This window comes from Pogona vitticeps, chromosome 1 (genome assembly GCF_051106095.1).
Source record: "Pogona vitticeps strain Pit_001003342236 chromosome 1, PviZW2.1, whole genome shotgun sequence".
Taxonomy (NCBI): domain Eukaryota; kingdom Metazoa; phylum Chordata; class Lepidosauria; order Squamata; family Agamidae; genus Pogona; species Pogona vitticeps.
The window spans coordinates 268,077,860-268,105,528 of NC_135783.1; the positions used below are offsets into that span (position 1 = coordinate 268,077,860).

At 40.1% G+C, this 27,669-nt stretch overlaps 2 protein-coding genes and 1 long non-coding RNA gene across 31 annotated transcripts in view; 2 read left to right on the forward strand and 1 right to left on the reverse strand.

Moving 5' to 3' along the window:
* CYB5R2 (cytochrome b5 reductase 2) overlaps positions 1-17,289 on the forward strand; it is a 30,403-nt gene extending 13,114 nt beyond the window's left edge. For 2 of the 5 annotated variants that reach the window (XR_013540889.1, XR_013540891.1), the window contains exons 7-9: positions 390-475; positions 4,235-4,330; positions 5,307-5,962. Coding sequence is in view for 2 of the 5 variants with exons in the window: in XM_020797232.3 (XP_020652891.3) it covers positions 390-475; positions 4,231-4,330; positions 5,307-5,479 (359 nt within the window). In the remaining 3 variants the exon portion in view is untranslated. Of the gene's footprint in view, positions 1-389; positions 476-4,230; positions 4,331-5,306; positions 5,963-16,925 lie in introns of those variants that run through there. The other 3 variants (XR_013540890.1, XM_020797232.3, XM_078384004.1) reach the window with 3 other exon arrangements.
* The window catches only part of PPFIBP2 (PPFIB scaffold protein 2), a 143,292-nt gene continuing 122,447 nt past the window's right edge, over positions 6,825-27,669 (reverse strand). For 14 of the 25 annotated variants that reach the window (XM_072985799.2, XM_078383978.1, XM_078383976.1 and 11 more), the window contains 14 exons: positions 26,921-26,962; positions 25,636-25,783; positions 24,379-24,411; positions 23,340-23,478; positions 23,080-23,208; positions 21,965-22,115; positions 20,302-20,413; positions 18,602-18,690; positions 17,575-17,697; positions 16,950-17,075; positions 16,026-16,214; positions 13,946-14,119; positions 10,526-10,591; positions 6,825-9,295 (listed from right to left, as the gene is read on the reverse strand). In XM_072985799.2, coding sequence (XP_072841900.2) covers positions 9,224-9,295; positions 10,526-10,591; positions 13,946-14,119; positions 16,026-16,214; positions 16,950-17,075; positions 17,575-17,697; positions 18,602-18,690; positions 20,302-20,413; positions 21,965-22,115; positions 23,080-23,208; positions 23,340-23,478; positions 24,379-24,411; positions 25,636-25,783; positions 26,921-26,962 — 1,593 coding nt within the window. In that variant the 3' untranslated portion in view covers positions 6,825-9,223. Of the gene's footprint in view, positions 9,296-10,525; positions 10,592-13,338; positions 14,120-16,025; positions 16,215-16,949; positions 17,076-17,574; positions 17,698-18,601; positions 18,691-20,301; positions 20,414-21,964; positions 22,116-23,079; positions 23,209-23,339; positions 23,479-24,378; positions 24,412-25,635; positions 25,784-26,920; positions 26,963-27,669 lie in introns of those variants that run through there. The other 11 variants (XM_078383981.1, XM_078383979.1, XM_078383987.1 and 8 more) reach the window with 4 other exon arrangements.
* On the forward strand, positions 23,114-24,496 carry LOC140703109 (uncharacterized). The gene is made up of 2 exons (XR_012082439.2): positions 23,114-23,245; positions 24,264-24,496. It is a non-coding gene; the product is annotated as an uncharacterized LOC140703109 (long non-coding RNA).

A 27,669-nucleotide genomic window follows, 5' to 3' on the forward strand; every position in this document is an offset into this window, starting at 1 on the left:
CAGTCTACAGTATTTCACTCTGCCAGATGCTATAATGAATGGTGACACCACAAATCCAGGGGTTTCTATTTTAGACTGATTTCCCTACATACGTTTTAATTCAGTTTAACCCTGACTGTGAAATAGATCGGTTTGGTCACTTTGGTGAATAATCTATGCTGGGAACTGGACAAGACAAGTGTGTTGTTTTTGTTTCTGCTGAACCTCTTGGTGGGTTTCAAAACAATTGATTTGTGGTCACCTTCTGAGTTTTTTTTTTTTCTCTAGGAAGGCATAGTTTCATGGAGGCTCTACTCTTTTGAGTGGCTTTTTCAAAAAGTGGTGGTGTGGAGAAAATAGATAAGAAAAAAAACCCCTCTAATCATGATTTTTGGCTTTGATTTTGATAGGTATTACTCCAATGCTGCAGCTGATCCGTCACATCACAAAGGATCCCAAAGATAACACAATGTGTTCCCTCCTTTTTGCTAACCAGGTGGGTGGACTTTTCCGATTTATTTACTTGGAATCACAGGAAGGATTTTGAGCAATTGAACTACAGTAGAAGGGGACTAGCAAAACTTTAAACATTAAACACACACAGAGAGAAGCAACTTATATGCCTTTTCTGTTTCTGGAACAGAGATATGGTTAAATTAGTAGTGACCTAGATGATGCAGATAAACTGTGTTCCCTTTCACAACAGTTTTGGGGTGAGTGAGGAGATGGTACATGTAGGCAAGGCAAAAATATGCACAACACATATAAAACCTGGAATGGTCTTAGGTGCACTTGCTCTGGATAGAATACCAGCTGGAAACAAGGAATGACTCCACTGTATTCAGCATTGTGTCTCTTGACCAGCTGAAATGATTGTAATAAAGATGTTTTTTCCACGTTACTGCTTGAGTTTGGATATGTGAAGATGAACAAACATTTCCCATAATAGCTGAGGTACATTTTAGAAGTTAAAAGGGTATTTACTTATACTACTGTACATACACAAACATCATCCCATTGATTAGTGTAGGCTGCCTGATAAAACTGTAAATTATTTTAGCTGGAAACCTATGTAGTTTAGAAGGTTGCATGCATAACTAGGTACTATATGTCTTTGTGTGAGTTACCTTTTCTGATGCACTTAGTAAAACTGAACACATCAAACTCTTACAAAAAAACCTCCTAATGTTTGCAAACAATCATCAACCACCTTAGAACTTCAGAGCTGGCAGAGACCCTATGGATCATTGAGTCCAGCCCCTGTCAAATAGGCGTAGTGGGGAATTGAACTCCCAACCTCTGGCTTAGCAGCCAGAGACCTAAACCACTGAGCTCTCCTCTTTCCCCTTCTCTGTTGTATAGCTGGTTGACAGGATTTTTATTTTGTTGTATGTAATATGTTGGTTGGGGTGACAAACGTGAAACAAGATGTAGCTTCTAGAGATCTCTTTATAGATCTTTTCTTTGTTCATGTCAAAACATCACAGTATAATTTATAAATGTAGCAGATAATGTTTGTTCAATAACGGGTAAGGCCCAAAGCATTTGGAGCAGCAGGCATTACATCTTCTATACTAATATTGAGGGGCATAGAGACAATTGTGAAGTTGCCTGTTCTTCACTGCAATCACAAAAGACTATGCCAGCACAAAAGCCCATTTTTTAATATTCACTTTGGTTTTTTCTATCTGAGGTCTGTAACCTATTAAGTGACTTCCAAGTAACCCATTTCTCCATGTGAATGGGGGATAGACTTTCCTGGAGTTCCATTTGTATTAAGAGCTTGTTCATTTCTTCCCTCATTATAATCCTGGTATTTTCTGCTCTTTCTTCAAGATTTAGAGATATTCTGGGGAAAAAAAATTTATTTGATTTTAATCTGGGAGGGGTGCTAGCCAAGGAGTGGACATGTATTTGATTTAAGATACTTTCAGTCCTTTACTGTTAGCTGCTACCTCTCTTTGTATGTCACTGGGCGCAATATCTGTTAGGTAATGTTTTTATGACTAGGGGTTAGCTTCAGCATCTAGTAATGATTCTACAGCTGTCATTGAATGCTGCATCTGCCTGTTTTCCATGGGCTGGGATTAGTGTATTTACCTTCAGAGTAGAGTAGGGCAAGACTTTAGTTCACAGTGCTTGTAGTTTTGTTTCCTAACTACCTTCTGAAAGGTTTCAAAGAATATTGCTCCTTGCACAGACCTTTTGTTTTCTGTTTTGAAAGTATTTCTTATACATCAGTGTATAATTGAAAGTAACAACTAGATATTTGAGAGTTTGCCATCTTTTCAGGTAGCCTGAAGTTTCTGGGATGAAAGGCACATAACTGAGTCTTAACAGGGTTGGTTTTAAGTTCTTTTTTTTTCATAATATGCCCCAAGTTCTTCTAATGCATCTCTACAGATGAAAGGGACAAAGAGGATTTTAAGGTCTCTGCTTCACAATGCAGTAAGTGCAGGACAGTTCAGATGTTTGGTATGGTGGAAGGAAGAGGAGGCAGCTAACCTGTAGATTTTCTGTAAGTGAAGAGACTTCTTAAAATCTGAGCTGGAATATTTGAAAGGCTGTATACAAAAACTGAAACCTAACTACTTTGTCCAAATGCCTCCAAGAGGAATGCATTTTTTACTCTTTGGGCCATGAAATAAGTTCCTGACAACTTCTTGAAATAGGTCTAGAACACGGGTCTCAAACTCAATTTACCTGGGGGCCGCTGGAGGCAGAGACTGGCTGAGGCTGGGACACATCAGATTTTCCGCCAAGCGGAGCAAGAGCCTGAGGAAGCCACCCAGGATTTCCTTAGCCCAGCTGGGGCTTCAAGGAGGAGGAGGAAGAGGAAGAGGAAGAGGAGGAGGAGGAGGGGCACACGAGCCCTAGTCGCCGGCCATAACCCCCTCCGGCTCCTTCTTCACTACCACCATCACCAGCAGGACAAAGAAGCAGAGAAGGGAGGGAGCGCTGGCGACTGCCTAGGCGGGGGGGGGGAGGATGGCATGACATAAAATTAAAAAAAAAACCCTCACAGAATTCACCTTGCCAAAGGAGAAGAGCCCCCACCAGTATGCATAAAATTAAACAGAATGGGGTGGGGGCCCCACAGGTGTGTGTGTGTGTGTGTGCGCGCGCACACACACACACACGGAGGTCCGGCAACCGTCCTCTGAGGGCCCCCCTCAAAAAAAGGCGCACCCAGCAGCAGCAGCTACCCCCACCACGACAGAGGAGCAAACTTTGCGAGGTGAGCTAATGCACCCTCCAGAGCTGAGGTGGCTGAAGCAGGGCGAAGAGGAAGATGAGGAAGAGGAAGCACTGCTGGGCCCTGAGGTGGCCACTAACCAGGCTGGTGCTGGGGGTGCCGAGAGAGAAAGAGAGCCAGAGAGCCGCTTCCCTGGAAGAGGCAGCAGTGGCAGCAACCGCTGTTGGCGGCTTGGAAGCGCTCTTCAAGGCCCGGCCGGGAGCGAGCTCCACTCTCAGGCATCACGCGATGACAGCTCGGACGCTTGGGGAAAAGGGCCGGCAGCGCACCTTGCTCACTGGCTCTCCCTCAATATAGTGCCTCTTGCACCCTCCATCTGGAAGTGCAGCCTGCCAGCCGGCAGACAGGCAAGAGGCGCTGTCTTGGAAGAGAGCCGGCGAGCGAGGCGAGGCTTGTTTTTACTCTTGACAGCAGAGGACGTGTGGCCACTTTGGGGGGGGGGCAGGCAAGGCAGGGGCTGCAGACTATCATCCGGCGGGCCACAAATGGCCCCCGGGCCACATGTTTGAGATCCCTGGTCTAGAATATGCCTCGAGCTACACTTGCTTGTCTTGTGAGGCCTGCAGGTTTGGTGAACATTGCTTCAGGAGTTTGTTGACTGGCCAGTTGTTGGTTTTTTTATTTTTACGGAGGTTGTAAGGTAGAATTGGGCGGAGCAAGTGAAGCTAGAAAGCAACAACACATAACTATTCAGAGGGGAGGGGAAATGAAGTAATAATAATGTGCAGTCAAGTCAATTTTGACTTATGGCGACCCTTTTCAGGGTTTTCCAGATAGAGAGTACTCCTAACTGGTTTACCATTCCCTTCTTCTGGGAGTGCCTTGGGACTGTGCAGCTTTCCCAAGGCCACACAGGCTGACTCTACTCACAGGAAACACTGTGGGGAACTGAACTCCCAATCATACCTAAACCATGCAGTAATAATTGTAATAGGCTTTGTGCCTGTAATGTATATTGTCACTATATGCATACCTAACTGACCTCCTATTGTCAGACAGAACAAGATATATTATTAAGAGCAGAGCTTGAAGAGGCAGCTGTAAAGCACCCGGACCAGTTTAAACTGTGGTACACGTTGGACAGACCACCTCAAGGTGAGATACACAGTCTTTAAAAAAGACTGAAGAAGTCCCCTTCCTGGTATGCAAATAATCTGGACAGAGTTCTTCTGTTGTTGCACAATTCTACTGCAATCCACTGTACCTTGAAAACTAGCAAGCTCTTAAAGCTTATAAGTAAGGATTGCTTCTGTGAGTGTATGCATACAGTACTTGAGATAATCATTAACATTTCCTGACTGAGGTGATTACTGGGCCTGACACATCTCAAGAATCCTTCCCAGGCAAAATGTCTTTTCTCTAGTAAGGCAAATGCACTAGATGTTAAGTCTATGAAAGCTCTGTTCAAGCACATGCTTAAGATCAAGTAACAAACATGTGAAGACGTTTTCTCTATTGGCCCCATCATAACTTGAAGAGATGTTTTTGTCCACATGGAGACTTCATGCAAATAAGAACCATTAAAATATATATTGTTATTTCACCTGAACAACAACAAAATTATTTTCACACTCACTGGTTGTTGTATGAGCATGATAGAGTGGCCAGGTGAGAGTACGTCCTCTTCCCATGATTCTTTGTCTGCTGTTAAGACTGCCTGGACAGGGCTATGGAGTTGTACAGGGAATAATAGGTTTCATGCTAGTTAGCATTTTCTTTTGTAACACTGGGGAAATGAATAGTTTCTGGGAAGGAGAGAAGGGAAGTATTGTACTATATAATGGGACCTGAACTGTTTCTTGGTTTAAGAATGGGAGCCTCCATGTATAATGTAAGCGATATTAATCTATAAATTTGGGTGCTGTAATATTCTAGAATATACATTGATGATGCTGCAAAACCTATCCTCCCCAGCTAAAGATAATATATTATTCAGATAAATGGAAGCAGTAGCTCTGTACAACATGGCGTGCAGAGGATTGTTTTCAGGAGGTGAAATGATAGCATTGGGCAATTAATTTAGATGCAAAGCTCTGAAATGTTGTACGTATATTTGATTTTTTTATTTCAGGATGGAAATATAGTTCTGGTTTTGTTACTGTGGACATGATAAAGGAGCATCTCCCTCCCCCTGGCAACGAGACTCTGATTCTGATGTGTGGACCTCCACCTATGATTCAGTTTGCCTGTCAGCCAAATCTTGAAAAGCTAGGGTATGCTAAAGAAAGTGTGTTTGCTTACTAAACCCAAAGCTGCATCATGTTCAGATGCTGAGAATTGTTGTGAAGAGCCTTTTGTGTCAAAGTAAGAAATGTTAGTATCACATTTTTATATTAATTGGGTAGATAAGACATACTTCCATATGATTTTTCTGCTCCCTGCTCCGTTCGTTTCAAAAGCAGTTTATGCTTTGCATTTTTGTCAGCACAGCTCACAAGTAAGCCCTGTTCAATTCAATGACATTTATTCCTATCTAAGCCCTGTTCAGGTACTAGAATATATGGTTTACCTGACATGCAAGAAGAGCAGTGCCTAGACCTTTCCCCTTCCATTACTTTACATAATAACTGAGTGTGAAGAAGGTTTTCATCCAGCTAATTGCAGTTTTTGTTAAATTTGGGGGCTATTTTATAAAGACTTTAAATCTGAATGAAATTTGAAATCATTTTGCATTGTTCTCTGGCTCAGTATTCTTCCTTTAACTAAAATAACTGTTTTCACACAAAATCAAATGTACAGCTTGAGACATTCTTTCACAGCATGAACTGTTGGGATCAAATAACATGGCACGCTCAAGGAGAAGACAGTAGGGGAAATGATAGGTATAACTTGCCACAAATATTATGTAGTGCTCTTCAGAGTGAGTGGAGCTCATGTCCAAAATAGCAAAATAAGTCTGGTCATTATCAGAGATGAGAAATTTTCCTATAGCACTCAGTATCCTGCAGATGGTATAGTTTCTGTAATATTGGCTGTGTGTGTGTGTGTGTTTAGTCGTTTAGTCGTGTCCGACTCTTCGTGACCCCATGGACCAGAGCATGCCAGGCCCTCCTGTCTTCCACTGCCTCCCGGAGTTGTGTCAGGTTCATGTTGGTTGAATATTGGCTGTGTAATTCTGAGTTTTTTTCCCAAACGGGAAAAACCCAAACCAAATTTTCCCATCTCTGGTTATTGCCAGTGCTATCCTAGACACGCTAAAGGCCTGATCAGGCACTAAAATATATGGTTTGCTGAGCAAATGAGGAAAAGAACACTTAGTCCCAACCGCCCCTTCATCTTTGTTTTCTTCATATGATGATCAAATGAATCTGAGGAAGAGATGCCTGCATACACAAAGAGTCTTCACAGGAGCAGTGAACTTGCACCCGACTTGCTACAGAGTGGTGACTTTCCTGCTCCTGACCAATGCAAATTTCATGCATAGTACTTAAAAGAAAAGCACAAACATGGCATAATTCCCTACTATTTTTTCTTAACCCATTGGGATGCCACTGCAGTTACTCACCATGAAGTTCCTCAATTCTGTGTAAAGGCCACTGAGATTCATTGACATCAACTTACCATGATATGACAGCATTTGAAATTTAAATAGTGGTGTGGAATATGTTTTACTATTTAGACAGTATTGAACACAAACTAAGAAATACATACATTTCAGCTCTATTTCTCATGCAAATCTTAATATAAGTTAAATTCAACATTCACACTAAATGTGGAAACCACAGTTGCTAAGCTTTGATTGTTGCAGTTGAAAACATATTGTTGCTTTTTAGCCAAATTGCCACGGTGTCATCTATGTATCAAGATAACAGCCTTGAAAACATTTATATATGTGCTTGCTGCTCAAAACTCATCTTCCATATACCCAAGTCTGACATGCCTTTGGAGTTACAGCACAATCTAGATCCAGAACTATATGACAGTATAAATCCATTCAAAACCTTCGAAGTCTGAAAGTCTGCAATGAATATCTTCTGGATGAATGAGAAGCCCGGTTTCTGCAAGCGACTTTCACATAGTCCTCTTACGTAAGCATCCAAAGGTCTATTACTTAATTCTGAAAGATGGGCTTGACTTTTTGTTCTCTCGGCATTCTTCAGTGAGTTTCTTCTAGCTGAATGTTAACCAGTCTGTGCAGAAACAAAACCCTCAGGATGCCTCCATTGTTAGAACAGTAGCAGGTTAGATGTGGAATGTTGTATGTGAACAAAATGTACCAGCACCACCAGATGGTAGCCTTGCCTGATGATATTTGATTGGCCTGACAGGAGAGGCTGGAGAAATCTGTAGAGCTGGTCAGCAAAGTTGTAGAATATACAAAATATTTACGGAATTGCTATTGTGTACTGTGGAAAAAACCTCTGGAACAGGTTGAAAATTCTGTTCAGCCTATCACTTTTGGAAGAGAAAGCTAAAGGAGCTGTGTTGTGATAAAACAGACAGGTTAAAAAGAGCACCAGCTTTAGAGAAAAGGAAATGAAAGATGTGAATGCTTCATATTAGGAAAAAAAAACTTCCTTTCATATTGAAAATGTAACTTTTTACATTCACCACAAAATTCACCAGTGCTTAGAAAAGTTGTGCTTTTGGATCCTTCAATCAGAATGGCCATGTTTAGGCGCTACAGTCTCCCCACATCCCCCCAAAAGAGTAACTTTTCAAAGCTCTACTATGTTCCCGTCTGCCTGGAGGTTAATCTTGTGCTCTGGAAGCAATTTCAGGCAAAGCGAACTTCCCAGCAATTATCACTGGGGGGGGGGGGGGGAAGGAAAATCTATGTGACTACAGGTATTAGTAATTTTGTGAGTTTGGAAGCCATGACTCAAGGACTGCTTCTTGTGCTTAGAATGTCAAAAGTTGCAACAGGTTAGACATTGTAACGTTTTCCTGCTACATTGAAATTTCCTTTCGCTTTTCTCAGTTATAAATGTAAACAAATAATCTAATTTCACCTGGTTTTCCAGAGAGCCCTTTGTGGTTTTTGCTGAGGAGCAAGGACCAAAAAAAGAGAGGGGAAAATTAATTCTGTTCCAGTTCTCTGTTTGGTTCCTTCATTTTACAGGTTCTCAGTTATTTTTTTGAGGCAGTATTTTCTAAAGAGTTGTTTTGCTTTCAGGTGAGTAGGGTTAAAAAAGCAGCAAACTTATAAAGCAGAAAGTCCCTTGTAGTCATTTCACCCTAATTGAATTGCAAGGATGTGCTATGCACAGTTCCAGTGTATTTAAGGCAAATATACTTAAGTTGCATGAGATACACTTTGTACCTTTGTGCAAAATTTGTCATTCTTCTAGATCATCTGATATGGCAAATGCAGTGGTTATGTGGGAGATGAAATACCACAGAAACAAATAACAACAGATTTACCCCTTCCTACTTGAGTTCATTCGTTTAACAAGACTATGACGGACTAGAGGCACAGGTGAGCATAGTAAGACCGAGGAAAGATACAAAAACCACAAACAGAAAAGGAATGATCTTTTTAAATATGAGAGCTTCCAGCATCCAAGAAGGGAAACTTACAGTAGCTTTAGTAGAAGTTGTCAAGTAAATCGGGCACTAAGTTTAGCAAATGGATCTGTAACGCCATATTGCAAGTAAACCATTTTCCGTTGTACTAGCCCTTCAAGAGCAGGTACACCTTAGAAACCAAGGAAAACTAATGTGATTCCAACAATCTGCACTGTAAGCAAATCTTAAAAATACAAAATATAGAAAATGGATGACTGACAAGTAAATGGCTCACTCTGTTTAAATTATATATTTACATACCCCCAATTTTCCCATTTCTCAAAATATTGCATAGGTTTTTTCAAGTGTGTATGTTAAGTACCTAGAAAGTGGGGTTTTGAGTCCCAGTGGGGACTTTTAGACATAGTACTTAAAAGTTCTCTCTCTCTGTGTGTGGCAGATTATTTAGTACTCGGGCTGCGTCAGTCGTTATCTCCTAATACAACCATGGTAGGAGTGGCTGTTGGTTACATGGTGTCTTCATCTCCAATCCTCAAGAGCTGGTGTTAAAAATCTGTCATCATTCAGCATCTGATCTTGGCTCAGCATAGTCTGGAAATTAAAAATATTGTACAAAGTATGCTACCTAGACCAGGAATTTACACAAGCAGGTACGATAGATACACTGTGGATTTAGGGGAATTCACGTGGGTGTAGTTTATGAACAGCTTATTTAGGATTATTTGAAATCCATTTTAATAACATAAGTAGAAACAGCAGGAACTGATTACACGAATGTAAGTAATTTATATTGCTCTTGTATTCTTGCTCTGCCCAATTTAACCTGACAAAGGTTTCCAGTGTATTGAAGTCTACACATGCTGTAAGTAACTTGAGAATATCAGATGTGTGAATGAATGACAAAGTTTAAGTAGACAAACTCTACCCACAAGAGTCGTGCATTAAATCTAGCTTCCAGGTTCACCAGCTTTTTAATGTTACACCTCAGTATCATTGTGTGAAGCATCATGTGAGGCAAGAGAGTCCTCCAGCCTCAGTCTACCCTTTAGCAGCTCTGATCTAGCCCTTACTGTACTTAATGAATCGGTGAGTAATCAAGCTGGTTTGGTATTGGCTGCATATGTGGAAGGCTTCTATCTCTGACGCCTCTTCCTGACAACAACGTAACCCATTTTACAACATTTGTAGAATTCACCTAAAGTTTTATCTGCTTAAAGGTAATGACAAAAGATCTCATTCACTGAAAAACAATTTTAAAGAAACTATTATAGCCTTTCCAATTCTGCGTAAATTTGCTTCCGTCAAATAATGTGGTTTTGATTTTGTGCATGAAATCTATACAAAAGAGGTTTAATGTTTCATAGGGGCCAGACCACTAAACACTGGGTGTCTCCCTTTCTACAGGCATATGGAAGGAAATATGTGGGTGGGATGTTTCTGTGTTGGCCACCCTCAATATGCCAAATGTGATGGTTCCAAAAATTGGGTCTTTGAAGCATCAGGGAGAAGCATGGCATTCAGAGGATAGCTAAACAGCACCCCTCTTACAGGCTTTCCAACTGCACAGGGGAATCAAGGGATCCTCCCCACCCCCCATCCCTTCTGCAGGAGGTGGAAACCACAGGTGGAAAGAATTGTTTAATGAATGGCTCAGCTCTAACATAATTTTGAATATAATTGACTAACTTGAATAGCACATATTTATTTATATTTATTGATTTATTTGATTTATACCCCACCTTTCTGAACCAGTGGACCACTCTAGGTGGCTATCAATAATAGAGCTTCATTTGCTTATCTAGAAAACAAATTCATACATACCGTAAGATTGTTTATTCCTTGAGAGAGTTCCCCTATTTGCATTACTGTTCCTTCTGAATGTTCCATCTGTAAAATCATTTCAGTAACCAAATGAAATAAAAAAAAATCTCAATCTCAGTCAAACACTGCATATATATGATTCTGTGTAAACATAATCCCAGACTACTTTAGGAGATAACATTATTGTTATCTCTATCTTCAGAAAAAAAAGTATCACTGTCCTTTACAGCTTGCATATTATCCATACATACAGCATACCTGTCTGTTGGCAGGGTGGAAAATCCTTCAGTTTCAATAATTCATTGAGCAATAACTAGTTTTTTTTTTTAAAAAAAAAAATAAGTCAAGAAATTTGTCTCTTAAATAACTTGTGCATATTGCTATATTTAAAGCACACACACACAACCAAAATCACATGCAGGAATTCTGTTTTCTGGCATTCGAAAATATTTCAGCAAGCAGGTGTGAAGATTCAGGTATGCATCATGCTGTATTAATAACTGAAAAGGTGCTGTGCATGCTTAGAACATAGGAAGGTATGACAATGTATCAGTGAGTTCAGTGTTTTTGTACTGATATGGCCTTCATTTCAAATATTTGCATCCATTCACCATGTAATGATAAAGAAAGAACAATTTAACAGTACACCAACTCAGAAAAACAATTGAGTCAGGGGGCTATGAGTGTGTAGTAAGGGAAGATGATGCCACAAACCCCCCCATAGGCTGGCTGGTAAATCATACTGCAGAAGAGAGCAGAGAAAGAACTTACCTGGTTTTAGAAACCAATACAAAAAAAGGACCATTCATCATTGGCTGGATAGCTCAGTGAGTTATCTAATTGACTGGATAGCTCCAGTGGAGTCAGTGGTTGGGAGTTTGATTCACCACTCTGTGCCCTCTGGGAGAAGAGCCAGCATGCAGAGTCCTGGGCAAACCGCACAGTACCAGCGCAAACCCAGAAGAAGGGAATGGTAAACCACTTCTGAGTACTCTCTACCCAGAAAACTCTGGAAAGGGTCGCCATAAGTCAGAATTGACTTGATGGCACACAATTATTATTAATGGCCTTATTTAGTCATATTTAGAGCCTTGATCATCAGGGTTTGGAACAGGATGGGCAGCCTCTATAAAAAGTCCCATCACTGCAGGTATTCAGCCTACAAACACAGGAAAGAATGTATGACTAGCAAAAGGAAGCTTATTCATCCCCCACACCATAAGTCTACCAAAGGGCTCACCCATGGTGGCTGGTCTCTTTATATAAGCCTCTGCATTTGCAGGGCTCCTTCCACCATTGAAGTTAATGCATTTAAAGACTGGGAAGTCTTGTTTGTATGACAAACCTCCTGGTGTTGTCAACATTAAGGTATATGCATGGATATGATAAGCCAAACAGGATTATTAAGCAAAAGTGAAAATACCTGTCTGCAAAAACAGAAGGCGGTGGCCTTTCTAATATTGCAGGAGTGCAATACTAATCCGTCTTTGCTAGCACAGCCGGTGATGAAGGATGCTGGGATTTGCCATTCCACAATAATCTGGAAGGTCCCAATTGCTTTAAATGCAATTGAGGCTTTAATTGCCACTTGATAATAAAGCACCAGTGACTTGGACTGCTAAACATACAACATTTCTGATTCCAAGAATGCACTCACCTGTGCTCTGCACAGTCATATTGGTAGACAGACATTGATTGCGCAGGACAGAGAAGCAGCACAGTTGGGAACTGTACTGGCAGTTTCATTTTTAGCCACTGAACTAGCAGAACCGTTTGGCTCACTGTTAAATATGACTAATGTCTCCCTTGTCCAGAGGGGGCAGCTAGATCTCTACAATGGAAGACATCACGGCAATAGCCTTCTGTCATGGATACACAGGCAGCTACATGATAGGGATGTAAAGAATGCTTTCTGAGTTCTTTATTTTTGCTGATACAGGCTCTCTTAAGCAAATAGAACAGCTCAATAAGGAATTTTTAAGCCCTGAGATACCTTGCCTGAATTTGAGAGCAAGACAAGGAAAACTATATTTTCTTCGTATCGTGGTTTCTTTGTGTAAAACAAACTGTATGTGTGTAAAACTAGTGATCTTTCTCTCTAAGAAACAAATCAGGCTCATACACTAAGCATGGAATGATGTGTTTATTTAAAAACACATAAACAATTCCTGTGAGGCCTCTAATCCTTTCTCATAAGTTTAATTATTTGCATTGAAACAGTTTTTGTGAATTTTTTGTGCCATCTGGCTTAAATTCTACTAAAAGATTTATCCCATTCTCTGTTGAAAGTGCAACAAAATATGTTACACTCTCATAGGCTGAGAATAATCTTGCTGTTCTTTACTCTCTATGTAAGGTTGAGACAAGGAAGGAAATATCTAAAATAGTGCTCACTGTGTACATGTCTTTCACCTATTGCTGAACAGCTGCCTATGATTACACCCCAACGGCATAATGAATGACATGTTTGTTAGATAAAACAGCAATACATTATATTTTAAATGAAAAAATATGAAATGTGTTAGATGAAGTGAATCATGCATACGAAAAGTAGAATAAGAACTGTTTGCAATTAGTCTTTTCATTTACCATATTTTTTCTGATTCAGTTTCTGACTTGGAAACTAGAATCCGCAAAGGTTGCATCAGTCTCTTGTACTTTGCAGAAAGCTGCTCCATTTTTCAGGTTTTAAAAAAATCACTTTACACACAATTCTCTATTTAGTACCATTATGATGGGAGTTTATAAAATCTCTCCAAACTCTGTAACATTTTAAGCATGATTTCATCACAAAGAAATAATCACAACATAAGTTAGACTTTCACGCCAGGGTATTACTTTTATTCTTTTGCTGATAAAGTTGTATTTTCATTTTGTTTTGTTTTGAGGATGCACTGTTTACGCCTTTTAATAACATACTCTATACATTCAATATGGCGCAGACACTGCACAGCTGATGTAGCGTATTACATTAAAAATATACAGTCCAGTTGCATTGTTCAGAATAAAATAGATACATCTTTACAACTGCTTATATTAAAAAAACTAATAGAAAAAGTTAAAAATATCTCTGGGCAGCATGTACGGTTTATTTAAAAAGTAACCGCCCTGCAACAGCAATGCACAGAGAGTACCCCTTTCTAGGTCAAGACTTTGGGGTGCTTTGATTTCAACCTCAATGGCTGTGTAAAGTTTTTTCTACTCCTGAAAAAGGGCTTCAGAAGATGAGTAGGATAACGTCTAGTTGCCAATGGAAAATAATTCAGATGATATTTTTTAAGTATAAGATGTTTTGGTCTCATTGTAATACATTCATTAAATCCATGCAGATGCATCATGTATTGTAACAGTAGGTTATCAGTAAGTTTTGGGATGCATGTAGATCATGAGAGATGAGCAACATCAGTCAGCCTGGCCCACCTGATCCAGTTTGTCTAGTTCTTTGTCAGGGAGCGCATTATGCATTTTATATGCACCACAAGTCTTCTGAATGCCATTGGTGGTGTTTGTATCCATAGGACATATGTAATCTGTGGACTCATCAAACTTCTTTTTTCTTAAGTTGCCAAAATGTGAAAATCCAAGTTTCTTTGGCTAATAGGAATGAACGGGGACAGGGACAAGGGGGAGAGAGAGAGAAAGAACAGTGTCAAAGATTATCACAGAAGGGAGGTAGAGTAATACTAATTTCAGCAGCTATTTCAGCAGCACACCACATGCAAGACAATTATGCTTTCAGCAGAAAAATGACCTTTCACACACTTTACCATGATAATGGGAATAGATTTTGCCATGCTGTTCATTGACACTCTCCATTTCCTGGAGGGAATCAATTGAAGGCGTGGCAAAATCCATTCCATAACTTCCTGGAGGAAATTGAACAAGTTCATTTTGCTTTTACTAATAAATGTACTCTGAAGAGAATGGTCTAAGAAGATGGAGAGGGAGATGCTTGCTTTCACACATGTAGGGGAGGAAAACAAAGGTTCAGAATAAAACATAAAGCAAAGCACAAGTAGATGCCATCTAGGAAAACAGGAAGTTGCCTATCGGGTCCTCAAGCCCACTCCTTTCAACTCTTTTAGGCAGTTTTTTGTACTCCTCACTGGAGGTCTGAGAATTAAATCTAGGACCTCTTATTTGCAAAGCATGTGCTCCCCTACTGAGCTCTCCCTGTAATTAAGCTATCCTTCCAAAGCATGGTTATAGCACTTCAGAGCTGTACTATCAGGAACAGACTGGATGACAGCAGAGGGTTGGGCAGCCTTGGGAGGGATCACTTCTCCCTTCATTTTCTAGCAGAGAGCATTCTGAGCAGAACTCTGCTTCAGGAATCCACCTGTTGGTGTCCCGGAAACTGGATCCAACTTTTTGTGTGTCAGCTTGGGGCTATGTCTACATTGTATAGATAAGTCTGTCTCAAAAAGAGCTATACAGTTGCCTTAAAAAGGTTTTACGTTCACAACCATTCAATTTCAAATGAGTAACATAATTAACAAGTCAGATTTCCCAGGATTCTCCATGATAAGCCGTTGCTATTACTAACAGAGATTTACAGTAGACATATGGCCAGAATTTCTAAATGATCTGACACTAGAGGGTGAAATTAGAACACTCTATAACACTCTGAAGACTGACTTTCAAGATTCAACCTAACCATGTGCCGATCAATTTTTAAAGTGCAAATCCTACCATAAAACCCAATTTTCAAAGTGCAACCTAACTTCAGGTGCAATCAGATGGCATTTGGCTCGCTGTTTGGGCAATGGAGGGAACAGAGCAAAAAATTATTTCTTTAAACCAATTAGGGCAGCGCTGATCTATTGCACCACTTAGAAAAAATTGTGAAAATGAAATCTTCCTTCCAGAATGGGAAGAAGGAGGCAAGGAGGGATTTTTAAAATCTTATCTTTGCATTTGGAAATTAGCCCCACCAAAATCAATGGGACCTAACTTGAACAAACACAAGATTGTTCCCTATGTTCTACTGCTTCAGTGTGTTTGAAGTGGAATGAAATTCACCTCACCTTATCTTTTGCATCTATCTATATGGCATACCCATGAATGAACAGCAGTTCCCCCTCCCTTCTCCTTCACACCCCACTGCCTTCCTTTAAAATCTCTGACATACAGGTGGCAGAGAAATACAAGTTTTTCCATTGTGCAACTTCATACATATGTATAACATACATCAGTAATTCAAAGGAGAGTGTCAGGTAGAGACATGTGGGTGTGGAGAAACACGGGACGGGGTGCCTCTCCTACATGGTTATGGTGCATTTCAGCCCATATTTATGCTCAAGCCTCAATGGCATCTGCAGATCAAGTAGGGTCACCTGAGGTGCGTACGTCATTTGGTTGCAAGGACTGTGCCAGATGGCATAGTGGACCTCTACCTAACCTTCAGTTTTTAGCCCACTACAGCCTGCTCCAATTGAACTCATACAGACAAAGCTTCAGTCATGTGTCTGAGCAGCATTATTACTCCTCTGTAACCTACCCGAACTTTAGCAGTCGTAGTCAGAGGCGTATAAGCTGTAGATTCAATTATTTCTCTTTTTTCTTGCTGTGCTTCTGGTCCAATGAGCACATTGAAGTTAGTGGTCAAGTGGCGTCTGAGCAGCGTCTTTTGAGGCGGAATGTTGAGAAGCATTGCCAGTGTATCACCATTAAAACGAGGTTCAAGGATCTGTTAGAATTGAAACCACATGATCTTTACGGCAAAAGGTATCACAAAGGGGGCTGAAGAAAAAGAAGGGAGCAGTATTTCTTGGTGGAAGGCATGTACAGCATTTCTATCCCTACTTGTTTCAGCAGAAGGAGTAGAGACACATGGGCTTTACTTTGGAGTTGGGGACCTATTTTTACCTCTGGAACAGTGGATAGAGATACCCAAATCATGGACTTCTGGACCTCAAAATATTCTCCCTAGAAACTTCTATCAAGGGCATCGTGACTTTAAGACATTGTTCATTTTCCATAGAAGCCATTTCACTTTTGTGGCATTGGTAAGGATCTTCCACGATGAAAGACAATTTGTTCTCTTTTTGCAGGAACCTGCTCCATCATATACTCTGCTGACACTTTATCAATTGCCAATTTGAAAGTAATTTCCATTCTCTAATTTCATTTTCACAAATCCACATACTCGAATCCAAAGATTGGGGAAGCAGCTTGTTATACAAAATCATTTATTAAAATGGGCACTCATCACTGACAGTGTTGTTTTCCTTAAAAAACAACAACACTTGAACTGATCAATGAATACGTTTCCTATCATGACAACCATACTTTTTTCCTTCAGTTCACAGACATGAAGCATATAGGTTGCAGAAATGCTTTGAAAAATAAATCTTTCTCTATCTCTATCTCCCCACCCCCATTTATGTTTTGTGTACAGAAAGTTCAGAATATACTTTCTTACAATGAGGCCACCATGAACTCCACTTCCTCGAAGGTTTGGCGCGTATTCAGCCAGATCTACTGATCTGAGCCATTCCATCACTCGGTGATTGGACCATTGCACTACTTCAGAAGGTGAAATGTTATTCTGAGTGGGGAAAAGATAAAAATCATAAATGAAGATTTATGCAGAAATGAACTGAACATTTACTATGTCTATCTCTTCAGTGAGATACTGTTTTCAGAGTAATTCCTCCTGTATACAGTAGTTATCTCTCCTGATCCACAACATACCAGGTTTTGCTCGAATCTTGTTTCACATTTAATAATGCAACACAACAGCACACTTACATTTCAGAAAACCTGTCAGAGATCTATTGGTACAGGAGGGGACTAGTGTGCCAGTGAATCTACCCATGAATTAGTAACACTCTCCTGCTCCCAAAACACATCCCCAAATAATGTACAAATTACTCTCTGCAGACATGAAAAAAGAGCACCAGAGCAGCTTCCCTCGGCTAAATAGAAAGAGAGCTTTCCCTGGGAAGAAAAACACTGATACTTTCCCACTCTCACTTTCTTTGTTACTGAGTAAACAGGCTTTCTACTTCTAGAAAAAGAACAATTGGGGTGGTTTGCTTCTTCACCTCATTGGCTGGCCTCCTACGCAAGCAGTGAGGGTTGAAATTGTTCACGTGCAGCACGTGAATGGCACACTTAATGCTGAGATGATGCAGCTGGCTTGTGACTTTGAGAAAGAGGAGGTCATTCTGCAAAACAAAATCAAAAGGTCCAGGAGCATGCCGTGTCAAAAGCACACTTTACTAGGTAGCCTAACAGAAGAGATCTAATCTAATGAAATCCCCAGAAAACAAACTGAAACCTGAAAAATAATAGTGTGCTCCCCCCACCCTCTTGAGGTAGGATTGGAGTAACACGTTTGGACCTAAAGAAGCCCTTCCAGTCATGTGTTTGTGTGTGTGAGGACATAATTCATTAAGGAATCTACAGAATCTTATCCCATAGAACCTTCTCTCCACAGATGGCAGAACATCTTTCATCCCCTGTAATAGTTTAAATGAAACAGAATGCCCTCAGCATTTCACTGACTGGCCAAACATATCCTCCCCATTTTTAGTTTCCACATCACTATTTTTCTCCAGAGTGCAACAGCTTTTCTGCTGTTTTCTATTTCCTGTGTTATGAGGTTATGCTTAATGCCTTAGTCTGTGGGTTTATTTTCAGCAGGATCAGGACACACAGGAAGAGAAAGTTTAACTCTTCCCTCCTATATCATGAACCTGATAAAAGCTACCCATGCTCCCTCTCAGCAATTAGGTTTAACAAACAATAACAACTTTTTTTTTAAAAAATCACATTGTTGCATTTGTATTTTAGTCCGGAATCACTGTGAATGGTCTGAATGGACTGCCGCTCCCCAATTTTGTTGACCTCTATAGGGCCATCAGGGCTAGAGTTGTTTTAAGAGTTTTTATTTTCTACTTCTGAACAAATCGGCAATACACATTTCAAATCAGTTATTTTTAGAAATAAAACTAGAAAGGCGAAGAAGTCTCTTGTTCTCCCCTGACCTAGGGAACCATTCATTTACTCCCCTGCTCCTACCATTATCTGAGAGGAAGGAAAGGATAGGATCAGCTCCTGCCAGCTCACCACAGTTAGATATTGCAGCATTCGGCCATCGACTCTGGACTCATGAAACTGATCTTTGTACTGAGGTAAGCCAATATCATCAAGCCATCCTACAGAACACACAAAAAGACTGCTTATAGAATCAAAGAAAAGTGAAGCTGGAAGGGGTCTACAAGGCCATCATGTCCAACTCCCTGCTCAGTGCAGGAATACAATCAAAGCATATCTGCCAAGTGCTTATCTGAGTTTTTTTATCTAAGTTTTCCAGTGTTGGAGCACTCACCAACTCCCAAGTTAACTGGTTCCACTGTTGTACTGCTCTTAAGAGTTAGGAAGTTTTTCCTGATACTCAACCAAAATCTGGCTTCCTTTGAGCCCATTGTTGCGTGTCCTGCACTCTGGGATGATTGAGAACAGATCTTGTCCCTCCTCTGTATGATAGCCTTTCAAATACAGTATTTGAAAAGTGCTATCATATCACCCCTCAGCATTCTTTTCTCAAGGCTGAACATGCCCAATTCTTTCCTCCTTTCCTCATAAGGCTTGGTTTCCAGCCTCGTAATCATCCTCGTTGCCCTCCTCTGAACCTGTTCCAATTTGTTAGCATTCTTCCTGAAGTGTGGTGTCCAGAACTGAACACAGTGTTCAACGTGAGACCTAACCAGTGCTGAATAGAAGGGGACTAGCACCTTGAGGAATTTGGAAACTATATTTCTATTAATGCAGCCTAAAATAGCATTCACCTTTTTTGTAGCCACATCACACTGTTGGCTCATATTTAGCTTGTGATCTATGACAATTCCAAGATCCTTCTTGCTCATAGTTTTGCTGAGCCAGGTATCCCCCATCTTGTAACTGTTCAATTGATTTCTTTTTCCAAGGTGCAGTACTTTGCAATTATCCCTGTTGAATTTTATTCTGTTGCTTTTGGCCCAGTGCTGTATCCTATTGAGGTCATTTGAATTTTGTTTCTGTCTTCTAGGGCATTAGCTATTCTGCCCAATTTGGTATCATTTGCAGATCTGACAGGCATTCCCTGCACTCTCTCATCCAAGTCATTAATAAAGATATTGAAGAGCACCGGGCCCAGGACTGAGCCTTGGGGTACCCCACTTGTGACCTCCTCCCAGTTAGAGAAGGACCCATTAATCATCACCCTCTGAGTAGACTCTGTAGCCCACTGTGTATCCACCCGACACTTGATCTATCCAGCCCACACCTAGTTAGCTTGCTAATCAGGATATCATGGGGCACTTTGTCAAAGGCTTTGCTGAAGTCAAGATATACTATCTACAGTATTCCATCTGTCTATCAGGGAGGTTACCTGATTTAAAAAAAAAGAGATCAAATTAGTTTGGCAGGATTTGTTCTTGACAAATCCATGTTGGCTTCTAGTTAGTAGAAAAACCTCTAGTTACTATAAAAACCTTTCCAAAAAAATAGGTTTCTTTTTGGAGAATAAGCGTCCTCTGATGATGATTCTATGATCTCTATGTCTCCTCCGCCACTAGATTAATGTATGTTTATTCTAACAATGTTCATGTTTTGCTATTAAAGAAGCTACATAATTACGAAAACTGGAAACAATGCTCTTACATTTGATAGTAATTACAAATCCATATCTGTGACTATTTTATAGATGGATAGGAGAGAAATGAACCTCCACATTTGTATGTGAAAAAAGTTCACCAAAGTCTATTTTAACCACTACAAATACTTACGGGTCACCCAGATGTGATCTAGCTGTGCAGACTTATCATCTTGTTTTGTATTTATAGCTTTAACTGCTAAAACCAATTTCTTCCTATGTAGAGGATGCTTTATCCCTAGTTCCTATGGAGAAAGAGTGGCAATTAAAGCCATGCCTGCGAACTTGGTACTTGCATAGGCAGAACACACGTAGTTTCATAGTTGGTGCAAAGAATTTGTGATTCATATATTATACTGCAATAATGTCCACATATGATTAGGTGAATATATTTAAATAGCAGCATGATGACTCAGCAGGGATTGTTGAAGGAGCCACTGACCAATAAATCAAGACACATGGTAGGATCTATTACATGCACACTTCTGGCTCACAGTCACCGACTTTGTGTTGAGGATGGCTAGCTTAATCTCTCACACCTATGTGTCTGAAGTTCCTGCTATGGAAAAAAAGAGAGAAGAACCCTTGTGGATAAGAACAAAGGCCTATTGAGTGAAGCATTCTGTCCCCAAAGCAGCCAATCTGGTGCCTACAGGAAATCTACAAGTAGAATATGGCAATAGTGGGTTTAATAGGTACTATTGGGTGTAATAGGTACTAAAATTCCTAGCATTCTCTTGGGTGTACCTTTTAGATCCATCCATGCTGGCAGCCATCATTACACATCTGAGTTGCACAGAAAAAAATATCTTTCAAATCCTCTCCTACATAGCACACATCATTTTATATATCTAGCTTCCGTGTTAAAGCCTATGCTTTGTATGGGGAAGTCCCCAGGTTCTATGTTTGGTGAATGCACGCTGGCCTGAAAAAACAACAACTGCTGTCTGAAATTCTGGAGAGCCCCTGTCAATCACTGTCAACAACATCAGGCTGGATGGACCAACAGCAACTTCATGTGTTGCCCCTTATATTTTTCTGATCTGGTAAAAAACAAAGCTCCAAATCTGTAAGTGCTGTTCTCTGCACCTTCTCTGGAACCATAATATCTTCTGAGGTGGCGCAAGCAGAAATGCAGTAGTCCAAAATGTGGTAGCACCACAGATTTGTACAAAAAGATTGCTACAGTTCACTGTGTTTCCATGTTTTGGAAACAATCAGAGTAACTGTGATGGTCACAATATCAATGGTCACCCTTGAAAAAAATTTTAAAACCTCAGAGGTCAAAACAGGGCTGTCAAGTTATCAACTGGAAACTGATGTCATGCTGCTATTTCACTACCCCTAAAAGATTTACTGTACTTCCACACTTTGTTTCCACTCATATTTTAAAGTGCTGACTTTTGACCTACAAATGCTATAAAAGGTCCTTTATCAAGATATCTAACGATACAAATCTGTCTTTTTTTCCAGATTAATCAGCACAATTGGCAAACCTACCAAAATCCTGGTCTGGATTTCTCTGTCATTTTATGGAACTGCTCCTCAATTTTAGATTATTTTTTTAAGAGGTCTTCCAAGGCTATCATCGGATGTTTTTCCAGAATTAATCTATTCATTTACTACAGGACAGGCATCACTGCAGATTAACCAATGATTTATTTTATACCTTTTTTAAAAGTACTATATATATAATTCTGAGTTTGCCACCAGTGATTAACTTCTTTAGAAAAACTCAATTCCTTTCAATAACCTTCAGTAAACAGAGGAACTGCTGAGGTGCCAGAATCTCGTACCTTTTCCATATCCTGTGGTGTTGCTGTTAAAAGGGTGTGGCCAGATGTTACCCACTGCCGTGCAAAGATGACATACTGGCCAAGACCAAAATCCTCAAGCCAACTGCAAACACGCTCAGTGCTCCATTGGGGAAAGGGGGCATTGTGATCACTAGGAAGGAAAGAATGGAACTTCACATTCACATTAACATATATTCTCTTGCATTTAGCAAACCATAAAGCATTTTCAATTAACTGTCATGCTGGCTTTCACAGCAACACTATGATGATTATCATAGATGGAAGGGTGAGACAAGATTAGTAGAGAAAGAAAACAGGTCAGTGGTTCATCAGCCAACTTTTGTCATCAGATAACAAAAGAGACTATGGGATCCAGACTGGTTATTGTACTGCAAAAAGTGGACCCAGATTTACATCTTGCTTGTCTCACAGTGGTAGCTCGGTAGGAAGAAGAACCCTCTTTCTCTTGCTGGAGCATAGCTGCTCTCTTAAAAGCTTGCTTGGCCTCAGTGGGTATTCTGGCTTTCCCTCACAAAGGGTTTCCAATGCATGGCCATCTCCTTGGAGCTCTTTCGTATTGTTAGAGCAACACTAAATTACTAAGTGTTCAAGGACAGCATATACTGCCCAGGTTACCCTGAACATTTCTCTGTTCTGTCAGCATGACCAAGAAATGGAAGCCGATTAAGAGTATATAGTTGAATCAACAATAGCACAGTAGCAATGAGCCCATATTGAATCATTCTTGTCTCATTGCAATTGTCAGATCATTTTTAGTGACCTGGAACAACTGGGCCATGCAGATAGATAAAAGACAATTTCCAGAAGTAACTTGTGGAAGAAGTGGGGAAGGACAAGTACTAACATCTTCTTTTACCTTTGACACTGCTACCAGGTCATGAGATGGGTCCTGTGTGACAGAGGGCCACTTGATAATAAGAAATTTAAAAAGAATTCAAGGTTTCAAAGCAAACTCCTTGTTTGTCTAGTGTGGAATTGCAAATAGGCCTTTACCACTTATTAACTAACATCTGTAAAGGTTCAAGGTTCAAGCAGACCACTTTGTTATGCTATATTTAGCAATGCTTCAGTATAAATAAGCAATCAATCATTACTTTTTTTGTCCCTTGGTGTCCTTTGAGCGAGACAGTCTAGGTCCAGCTGTTGCACGAAGGCCACCTCTTCGAAATTCACCCAAGCCCAGATCATCTCCAGGAAAATTTCCAGACTGCGTCCGGCGTATTCTTTTTAGAAAAATAAAAGTCCACAAGGTATTAGAATGTAAGAACTTTTAAAACTAACATATTCAATAATTTCCAGTGTTTATGCAGTGGTTTTTTTTTTCAAAGACAACAAAGCACCAGAAAAATCTTACTTTCCCCATATTTTCTTTATTCCTCTTGGGCTTCTTTTACTTTCTGGAGATAATGGAGACTGTGCACCTGAATCTGTTCCAGATGACAAGGGTGAAAGGTCTTCTGAAGTCACTGTACCATCCATGTTGTCAGAATCCCCTGAGAGTTAAAAATGCCACTGAAATTATTTATAAAGAGCCAGTCCCTCTAATTTTTCCCCCTTTTTTCCCCGCAGCCAGCTTCTGAAATCATTCCTGGTAATCTCAAATTTCACTGGGCACTTGGGAAATAAAGATCCATATAGCTTCTCAAGTTTATAGATTGTTTCCATTAATATCTGAAAATATATCTCACTAAGGTGTACCATATCATGTGTCAAAACAACAACAAAAAACCAACAACCATCAGTTAACTGAGGAGTCCAAGAATTATAAAATGGACAGGTTTAGCATAAGATTGGTAAACCTGTCCATCTGCAATAGGACATATTTGGTGGGAGTTTGAATTATACTTAGAATCAGATAAAATTAACATGACTCTCAATGACTACTTCCAAAGTTAAAATGTGCTATGTATTCTCGAAGGCTTTCACAGCCGGGATCTGATGGTTGTTGTAAGTTTTTCCGACTATTTGGCTGTGTTCTGGAGGGTTTTTTCTTCTTCTTCCTAACATTTCGCTGGTCTCTGTGGCTGGCATCTTCAGAAGACAGGAGTTAGAACTCTGTCTGTGTTCTGGTGTAGTGTGTGAGATAGTTGAGTATCTGTAGCTGTGGGATCAACTTTTTCTCCTTTTTAGGAGACTGAGTGATTATGGTCATCAGGGTGTTTTTTGTTATGGGTGTGTTGTTTTGATGGGGGGGGGAGAAACCTACAACAACCATCGTTAAAATGTACTCTTTGTCTAAATTTCATTTTATTTCACAAAATGTTTTTTTCCATTTCAGGATCTGAAATCAAAACTTAGATACTCCACTTTCTTTAATTCATATTTTCAATCAAGAGATTTTAAAAAAAATCTAAATTAATTGCAGACATAAAAGCTGCATAGATGTACGGTACCTAATATTGGTGCACTGACACTTCTGATGCGATCTTCAATGATTCCAAGAACCAGAAAGCCAGATGAAGAAGCAAAGATGGCAGAAAATTCAAGCAAAACAAGTTACAGAAAAGCAAAGAAGGAAAACAGCCAAAGGCAGGGAATTAAAAAAAAATAAACAGGAAGCAAGGTAACAAAGCAGATGGAGTTTAGGGGCATGGCATCTACAGATTAAAGGTTTTACAATGACAGCAGTAAACTTTAAAACATAATTCAAAGTGTTGCCTTCTAGAAGGAAGCACTCTTAGGATAAAACTGTAAAGAACAACATAAAGCTGTTCTAATTCTTAATGTAATGTAAATAAATCTCAGTAAAATATAGTTATCCTTTTTTTAAAAAAAGAAAGAACAATCTTCTTGATTTTCTAGGCTGAACTATCAGTTTTGTTTATGTAAGAAGGCCAGAGAGCTTTATAGTTCCCAGGATGGCCTGTGCATTTAAGAGTACTGCTTATTATTTCAAGAGGAACATGTCTTCAAGAGCGTTTCAAGAGAGAAATTAAATAACAAATGTGACTCTTAGCTTCCATGTCTGTAGCATTGTTCTTTTAGGAATCCCACTACTGATGCCATGGCCTGTTTACTGATACCATCAAGATCTGTGCCATTCTGGTTGAAGTCCAACAGCCCAATCACAATCCTGAATTTGGGTTCAGGATCATCAAAAGCCACTGTGACAATGCTGCATTGAAACACAGCAGAACAATCACTCTGCAGACAGATGTGCAAGGTGCCAGGTACCTTGCACATCTGCATTCCAGGAAAAGCTCACCTTTTCTTTGTGCTCCAAGAACTTTCTCAAGTCACATTAGCCACTGGCTAACTCTATACTTGCCAACAGTGGCTACGGAACAGTGATAGTCGTGCAGATAGAACACAATGCACATGGAATTTTAGCACCTCCAGTGATCATGTTTGGCAGTGGGAAGTAAAACACAGAGATGGAAGGTCTATACATGTCAATTGACCCTGATGCTACTGATCAACATGTATGACTGGATGACCAAGCAGCTCACACCCCTGAAATCCAAGAATATGGGAAATCCACTTTTCGACCTTCCTGAAGCCATGTAGATAGAATCTAAGGATTTCCCTTTTGGTCATATGATTTTTTAATTCTTGGCAACATCATAACATATGCTATTAAATAACTATAACCAAAGACATGCTTTTAATTACACACACAGTTAGTTCATTCCTCTCCTTGCAGTACATACTTTGTATGCTGTTGTCCTCATTCCCATTCAGATAGCAAAGACTGGGAGAAGCAGGTGCATTGTATGTCCCATTATCTCCGTTGTGTGCTGGTCGAAGCAGTTTTCCTGGTAAAGTTTGGTACTTGCTGCTTTTTACATGTGGCTTATTCTATATAGTTTTTTTTTAAAAAAAACAATAACACAAATATTATTTTTGAAGTTCTGTGAATTCATTTCAATCAGAAAGCGCAGTCATAACCTTTTCTTCTCTCAGAAATTAGTATCTGGACCACCTTCTTTGATCACCAAGGGATGGAACAAATTACTTAGCTAAATGAACAGCAGATGTTGGTTAGAAGATTCTACAGTTGTTTGGGGGCAACTAAGTAAGTAAGGCATAGAGGCAAAGTGGGTTTTATTTGAGGAAGAAGTGTAACAACTATAAAACTGTAACACTTATAAGAATGACAAATGGTGTGTCACATGTAAAAAATCTGCATGCTGCTATCAGCATCCATGCCAATCTTTCTGTACAGGTCTATCTTTGTTATACTCTGTTTTGCATCAGTGCTATTCTTAGAGCAGTAAGTAACACATTCTCTTTTGGAGTGCATGCCTAGCACAATGTTTCTGAAATGAAACACACCCCAGGTTGACAACTACCTCTGTTCCTTGCAGCTTTCTGCTTCTTATCAATTCCAATGTCTCATCATCTGCGGCTCTGTCCTTTTGACTGGTGAGTATGCCCTCTTGCTACTTCCAACAAATTTATCCTTCTATTGAGTGGAGGACCAAGGGAAAATATGTTTGTTTTTAGATACACGAACATTTGGCATGCCTTCATCATTTGCTCAACACTCAATCTGACAATTTGAAGAGGCACTTGTCCAGCAGGCTGAGGCAAAGAGGCAGTCCTGAAACCAGCCAAATCAGGGAGCTGGACAGGGGACAGATTGTATTTGTATTCAGTGTGGAATGGATTGTCACTCTCGAATTGGCCTTCTCAGCCACACTAGACGCTGTTCCAGGACCTCTATTCACAGCACATTACCATAGTCTCTCGAGACTGAAGGATGCCTACACACAATCTGACACTCACCTCTCATCCCCACTCACTTTTAATGATGTGCCTTCACCCTCCTCTACTGAGCATGCCAGAACCTGAAACCTGAACTAGTTTGATGAAAGTACCAGTACATGAATACTCACAGAAACATATTCAAAGGGGAAAAAAGGAGAGAAACAAACAAGCACACCATAAAATAATGATTTTTGGAATGTAATTGTTAAAATGGAGTTAATATACCTCTTGCTCTATATCACGTTCTACTGGTTTCCCATCTACATGCTATGAAGTTGCAGGAAGGACAATTTCAAGTACGAGGGAGAGAAAGTAACAAACAAAATGTTAGTATAAACATGAAGTGACGCTTTTAGTTTGATGTCTAATTATGTTCTACAAGAACAACATAAGGTTTATTTTCTCCTCAGTATATTGTGTTATGTCACACTGACTTTAGAATGCATCTCTCATCTATTTTCAGTTCATAAATATAGGGTGAATATAAGTAAACTGAATTTGTATCAAAGAGTTCTATAGATGATATGCTGGATCCAAACAACTGCCAATAGATTCTTGGACACAGAGTGAGGTCCGCAGCTTGGGAATACATCTGGACCCGGCACTTACCATGGAAACCCAGGTGGCATCCGTGGTCCACTCTGCCTATTTTTAACTATGGCGGATTGCCCAGCTGCGACCATATCTTGATCGGGGGCCCCTCACTACTCTAGCCCATGCGCTCGTAATCTCGAGATTAGATCATTGTAACACACTCTACGTGGGGCTGCCTTTGAGGCTGATGCGGAAACTTCAGATGGTCCAGAATGCGGCAGCCAGGCTCCTTAGTGGGGTGAGAAAACACCAGCATATCTCCCCCACTCTGGCTGCTTTGCACTGGTTGCCCATCCGTTTCCGCGTTGACTTCAAAGTGCTAATGATCACTTATAAAGCCCTAAACGGTTTGGGACCTCAATATTTGGCAGACCGTCTTC